Source organism: Volvox carteri (genome assembly GCF_000143455.1).
Source record: "Volvox carteri f. nagariensis unplaced genomic scaffold VOLCAscaffold_58, whole genome shotgun sequence".
In the NCBI taxonomy this organism is placed as follows: Eukaryota; Viridiplantae; Chlorophyta; class Chlorophyceae; order Chlamydomonadales; family Volvocaceae; genus Volvox; species Volvox carteri.
Window position 1 is genome coordinate 210550 of NW_003307601.1, and position 6819 is coordinate 217368.

General features: G+C 54.8%; 1 protein-coding gene across 1 annotated transcript in view; it reads left to right on the forward strand.

Moving 5' to 3' along the window:
- Positions 1-339: 339 nt before the first annotated feature.
- The window catches only part of VOLCADRAFT_97128 (uncharacterized protein), a gene marked incomplete at both ends in the record, with an annotated part of 18087 nt that continues 11607 nt past the window's right edge, over positions 340-6819 (forward strand). The window contains 8 exons of the mRNA XM_002956117.1: positions 340-438; positions 1504-1674; positions 2194-2280; positions 2584-2883; positions 3238-3405; positions 3967-4105; positions 4833-5398; positions 6032-6302. Coding sequence (XP_002956163.1) covers positions 340-438; positions 1504-1674; positions 2194-2280; positions 2584-2883; positions 3238-3405; positions 3967-4105; positions 4833-5398; positions 6032-6302 — 1801 coding nt within the window. The remainder of the gene's footprint in view (positions 439-1503; positions 1675-2193; positions 2281-2583; positions 2884-3237; positions 3406-3966; positions 4106-4832; positions 5399-6031; positions 6303-6819) is intronic.

The following is a 6819-nucleotide window of genomic DNA, read 5'->3' on the forward strand; positions in this document are numbered from 1 at the left end:
CGTAGTCCTAGGTGATCTGCTGGTATACGTTGAATAGCCCCAAAGGTTATCCATGAAAACCGGAAGACTTCGAGTACGGCATTATATGAATACACCTGAGATGGGTGGATGCGATGAAGTAAGGAGTTGTTTACGTGTTTATATGGAATGCCGATATATCAGGTGTTAGAGTTACAGTCATGGTGGACGACGAAGAAACGCGTTTGCTTTGCCGCAAGCGCTGCAGGCACAATTTGTTGATTCTCTTAATCACGTTCAAGGAGTAGACGCTTTGTAAAGCGTTAGAGGCGCGACACCAGTCGGAAGGCCTGCCGCGGCGTGCTGAACGGCTGAGGAGGAATGACGCTTGAAAAGGGCAAGAGCTATGGCCAGGAGCAGATACAGCAAACGCTCCAGGATAAAGCCAGGACGCGGCTCAATAACCCTGCGCCTCACCAGGTATGCGATAGGCGGGCGAGCAGGGGCTCGAAAGCTATTGAATATGTATGTTTCATAGCGGCATCCCCACAGTATCATTTGGCTATGCTTTGGCAAGTCCCTGTGTAGCTCTTGAGTCAGGGATTATCTGGGCATGCCCCGCAAATCGCAACCCGACAGATTAATGCACGTTGCCACCTAATTATGGGGACATACATGGATTCTTAATTCCTTCATGATTCCATCTGCCACACTACTCGCCCAGGCTGCAATCCCCGGAGGCCACATTCCCCGCCTTCCTCTACGTCCCCTCGCCTCAGGCTTCACCCCCGCACCTTCCCAGTCATCTTTAAGCCGCCGCGCCATCCTCAGCAACTCTCAAATCCTTTAGTCATTTGGGTTTCGGTTCTCGCTGCCTTCCTGAGCTGCCACCGCCTACGCATTCGGTTTGGGGCCTGGGCTCGTGTCTCTCACCTCTTTAGAACTTTAATACCCCTTGCTTATACTCGCTTGTTACCCGGCCCTCTACCTGATCTCCTACGTGTCTTGACCGTACAAGCTGTTGTACGTGACCTAGCCGTGAGGCTTGTCGTACGTAGCCTATAGACGTTCGTCCCATCCCAAACCTCACCACTGCCCTGACCCCTCCATCTTATTTGCTGCGCCCCCTGTCATTCACACCGTGTGTGAATGTATGTCTGGGTTTCGGAGCATCCGGGTTTCGGAGCTTCTCTTACGTTCCAATCCACGGGTTTCCAACTGCGGCGGTTGGGACTGGTGGACTTGAAAGAGTGGCGACCCCGCGCCCGCCTCCTCCTGCTCCACCGCCTCCTGCTCCTCCGGGCCGGTGGTGTTTTACCCTCCCCCCTAGCTCTTGCCCTGGCAGCAGCTTCACTCGTTCGTGGTTCGTCTTTCCCCCCACCGGGCCTTTCGGGTCCCGACCTAGGACGTATTGACACGCGCACACGCCCGCTCGCCCGGGGAATGGAATGCATTGGTGTTGAACCCAACGAACTAACCAATCACCATACACACACACACACATACACACCCCTCTGTGCGCGCGCGTCATGTTCTCCCGCCCAGGCTCCTCAACGTGAGCGTGTCAGTCGCGCCACCATCCCCAGCGCCCGACCCGGTGATCAGCCCCGCACTCGCACTCGGAGGTGGAAGTCGCTCATTCGTCCGGATGTGAATATGGGGGTGCCGCAGCTCATGATGATACTGGAGCCCAACATCGTGTGGGAACACACCAAGGTGGGCTGGGCTGGGGTGGGGTGGGGTGGGGTGGGCAAGATTGGAGGGATTGTGGAACTGGGTCGGGATTGGGAGGGGAGGTTAGGAGGATGAGGGGGTTTTTGGGGGTAAACCCTACGATGCAAGGGCAACCGAGCAATAATAACTGCCGACGTGTCCACAGGGTTTGGGTTTGGGGAACGAGGGAGGCGAACCACGGACGAGTGAAAGCTGATGGCAAGGATAGGCTGTTTGGGTCGGGGGACTGGGAGTTGGGTGGGGTGGGGTGGAGGTAGGGGTTGGGGTTGGGGTTGGGGCCAACCTACCTTGCCTATGAGGTAGCCTTCGTGCCGTCGGCAGTTGGGTAATTCTTTTCGTCATTTTGCATCATCGTCGCCATTATCGCCAGCACCATGCTTTTCCTCTCCCCCCTTGTTTGGACCGTCTAGGCATCGTATTGACTGATTTGGCTTCCCTTGCATCCTATGAGGGTCGTCAACACCCAACCCCTCTCCCCCTCCCTTTCCTCCTGCCGTACAGGGTTTTGTTCCCGGCGTGGGTCGGGATGTGGAGGCTAATGTGACTCCAGGGGAGTTCTTTGAGGGCTGGCACAAGGGAGGAAGAAGGGTGAGCGCCATACGACTGACTGACTGACTGACTGACTGACTGACTGACTGAGGGACAGACAGAGGGACAGAGGGACAGACAGGTCGGGTCGGGTCTCTGCGGCGGCTCTTCCTGCCTCTCGTCAAATGAAAACCGCCGCCATTGTTATCGAAACTAAAACCCAATCATTCATATTTTTTCCTTTTCTATCTCCACCTCCATATTTGTAGGAAATCTTATTCGGAAAATTCTACTTGAAATTTGAAACATCAAAAAATCTGGCTTTTCCTAAAAGCTCATCGTTAATAAAAAAATCCAAAACAGGCTCATGGCGTGTACGAAGGCAGCTACTGGGAGTTGATGGGCGACTGTGACGAGCTCGCGGAGATGCTCCGGAAGCTCTCCAAGGCGCCCGCGCTGCTGGAGGAGCCCCCCCTGGAGCTGCCGCCGCCGCCGGAGCTGCCCTCATGGGAGGATTTCAAACCCAACCTACATCTCATCCCCGCCGCGCCCTCCCTGCCGCCACTGAAGCTGCCGCCCTTCCGCGCGCCCATCTTGGAGCCCGAGCCGCCGTTTGTGGAGCCGGAGTACCTGCCGGTGCCGCCCGTGCCGCCCGTGCCGAAGGTAACGTGTGTGTGTGTGTATGGGTGTATGATGTGTTTTTTTCACGTGCTGTCCGTACCGTACGGAAATCCCCAGGGCGCCCCTCTTAAAACCCGCGCTTTCCCTCCTCCCATCAAGCCCCCCTCTTTCCCCCTTCCTAATCTTCTCACATTTGTTTCGTATAACCCTCCGCGCGTTACTAGGTTTGTTCCTGAAACCTAGACCCGCCTAAGTCCGATCCGCCTTCTCCCTTCTTTATCTTTACCATTCACATTCCTGTAGTCGTTGTTGGGGTTCGTGTGTGTGTGTGTGTGTTTATTGACGCGTCTTCCTTCCTTTCCCCTTTCCCCCCCGTCCCCTCCCTCCCCCCCGCAGGAGGAGCCCTTGCCCATCTTCATCCCTCCGGAGTTCCTGCAGGTGGAGCCCCTGGTGGAGCCCGAGTACGTGGACCCGCCACCCCCCGTAATGCCGGACGCACCGCCGCCCCCATCGTACGGCCAGGCGAAACACGGACACGATTGGACAGGGCTACGGCCTTTTCAAGTGCGTTGTGGGGGTTGGCCGGAGGGGAGGGGTTTGGGGGGGTAGAGGGGGAGGGTAAGACGAACCACTGAAGATTGAAGCAGGTACCAGAGATATAGACGGATACCCCGGGCGAAGGGAGAGGGAGAGGAGGTGATGGAAGGGTAGAGTGCACACATACATACGCACATACACCAACACACAAAGAAGGTCAGCGATCTCTGCTATTGTTTCGGTAAACTTGGGCATGCTCGTTCTTTCCCTTATAATCGCTACCTCTATCAGTGAGAATACGAAGTACCGGAATCCCCTCCTTTTCATACCATGGCAGTACTCTATCATTAAGCATATCACCAGAAGTAATAGCAGTTTTTTCGGTATACTTCTTTTCTCCAACTCTTGCATCCCGAGACTGAGTTGAACTCAGTGAGTTCTAAACGATAAATTAAAAGAAGGAAGAATATAGGAGTCTTGCCATAGCAATACTTTCCTGAATGAGGCCGTTTCATTAACCATACATACATATGACTGACATATATACTTACACATTTACATACATACGCGCACACATGTCTCCCGCAGCTGGACCCGCCTAGTCGTGACGCCTTTTTGGCTGAGGCCGCTGCTCAACGGGTTATGGACACGTCACGGTTCGTACACCCGCCCAACAACCTACCGATGGTGCCCATGCTAGAGCCCCTGGACGCAGACCTGCTGAAAGGTACGGCGTGTGTGTGTGTTTGTTCGTATGTATGTATGAGTACGTATGCCTATGTGTATGTACGTCATACGAGTATTGTACGGTATGTGTCTGTGTCCAGATCTGGATTTGGCTCAACGCGGTTGTGCATGTGTATGTGTGTATGTGTACGGGGAGACACCAGGGGGCGAGTGGGAGTGGCAACAGCGAAAACACGGCGGTTAGGAAGTGAACACATACACACACATACATACACACACATACATACATACATACATACATACATACATACATACACACACATACATACACACACATACATACATACATATACATACATACATACATACATACATACATACATACATACATACATACATACATACATACATACATACATACATACATACATACATACATACATACATACATACATACATACACTCTGATTTGTCACGAAGGTGCGCTGGAGCGTCCAGGAAGGTTCGAAAAGCCACGTGGGGCGTGTTCCAAGCAGCCAGCACGGCCTCCCGTCATCGCCGTATCAACTCAGCTCAGCTTAGAGATCTTTCCGTGAGTTCATTCTCAGCTTGGCGAAACGCACCACCGCCTCCACCATATTCTGTTGTATCCTTAGGTAATCCTCTTTCACCTTTTCGCCTTTCGAAAAAGGTGAAAGAGGATTACCTAAAAAGATGAAAGAGGATTTCCGTACAACCCCTTCCGTACAACATCTCCTTGCTCGTAGGTCTCGATCTGGAACCCATCCCGAAATTGGAACTGGCTTGGATGGGCGGCCCCGAGCCGGACCCGCCGTACGCTTCCGTACCCTCCTCCCCCGCCGCCCTCTCCCGCGCCACCTCCCGCCCTGTTTCCGCCGCGCGCTCGCATCGAACATCGGCGGTGGCCAGCCCATTCGAGGCGGCGAACGTGGCCGCCGCCGCCGCCGCCACCGGGCCGACGACGCCGCGTCCCCGGGTATCGTCGGCGGCGTCGGGGCGGAAGCTGACGTACGACGGTGCCGCCGCTAGGCCGCTGTCAGCCGGTCCCCGCGACGGTGACGCGGCGGCGGCGGCGCCGCCGCCGCCGCCGCTGCGGATTCCGTCGGCTCGACGGAACAGCGGCGCTGCCGCCGCCGCTGCTCCTAGCCCACGCATTCCGCCGCCGGTAGTTGTAAAGTCTCCGGAGGACCAGGCTTGGGAGGAGGTTCGTTCCGTGGCTTCGGAAGCTTCTGGAACGCCCCGCATGTGGGTAAACTTTACGGCGCCGTTTGCGGAGTTGCCGCCGATCATGATGCCGACAAGGCCGGAGCCGGTGCGTGGGGGATAGATAATTGGTGGGATAATTGGGTTTTGGGTTTTAGAATATTTTTTGTTTTGCTTGAAGAAAGATATTGATCAAGTGAGAAGGACACCAAAAAGGGATAAGGAAAGGGAACTGTATATGAATGAATGAGTGTACGAACCCGGGTAGACGAGAAATTGGGGATGGGGATGGAGTGGTGTCAGCGCCTTGGAGGGCGCCTGGTTCTTCTGGGTTTTATGAGTAGAATATATCATTCTTATGCTCCGTATTGTGGTAAAATTGGGAAGGAAGAAGAAATGGGGTTTTGTGGCTATGACCTTTTTGATAGCCTGATCTGGCTTCTACTTTGCCAGCGGGGGCCCCGGGGGCCCGAGAGCCGCACTTGTTTCGTTTCTACCCCTCCCGCTTTATATGTATGTATGTATATACACATGTATATGTATATGCCTTTTTCCCCTTAAGATCACGATATTTTATATAAAACACACACACACACACACACACACACATAGACAGAGAGACACACAGACACACACAGCTGTAATCACTTTTCAGTTTTCCTTCACTTTCCCCTCCATACTCCCACCCCCGCGCCCCACCCTTCCGTCCCGCCTTAATACACACACGCATACACACACGCAGGGCCCGGAGCCGCTTCCCGAGGATTTCCCCCACGAGGCCCTGGAGGAGCTGCCCGTGCTCGAGGCGCCCGCCTTCCTAGATCTCCCAGTGTACGTCGAACCGCCGCAGTACGTACCGCAATGGGCGCCGCCGTGCGAGCCGCGTCCCGTGGGTTTCTTACGTGGCGCCGCGCCCGTACTGATTTGTGACGTATCGGGTACGATGAATCCACGTCAGCAGGGCCGGTTCCGTGACATGAAGCGGTGCACCGTGGATCTCCTGGATCCAGAAGGTCAGTGCGAGGGGGGGAAGAGGCGGGAGGGGAGAAGGGGGGGGTGTCTATATATGTGCAAAACCCAAATGTAACTAAGGGTGGGGAGGGGTACATACATACATACACATATATATACATACATACATACATACATACATACATACATACATACATACATACATACATACATACATACATACATACATACATACGCCATACATATCTCCTTCCCACGCCGCCGCTGCCGCAGGGGAGGTCGCTACCGCGGCTGCGGGTTTCGACGTCATCACATTTGCCGGGGGGGCATGGAGCTGGAGTCTGGGGTACGGCGAGCGAATGGGGCTGTTGCAGAGCAGTCAGGTGCCGTACTCTGGGCGGCAGGTTGGCGGGCGTTACTCCTCCAAGACGCCGCCGGGGGCAGGTGGGGCAGCTGGGGCGCCCCTCTGTGTGTGTGTAGTGTACGTGTTCTTACAGACTTGTCCCTGTGTGTTTGTCTGTGCGTCTGTCTATCCCGTGAACTCTGTCTGTCTGTGTG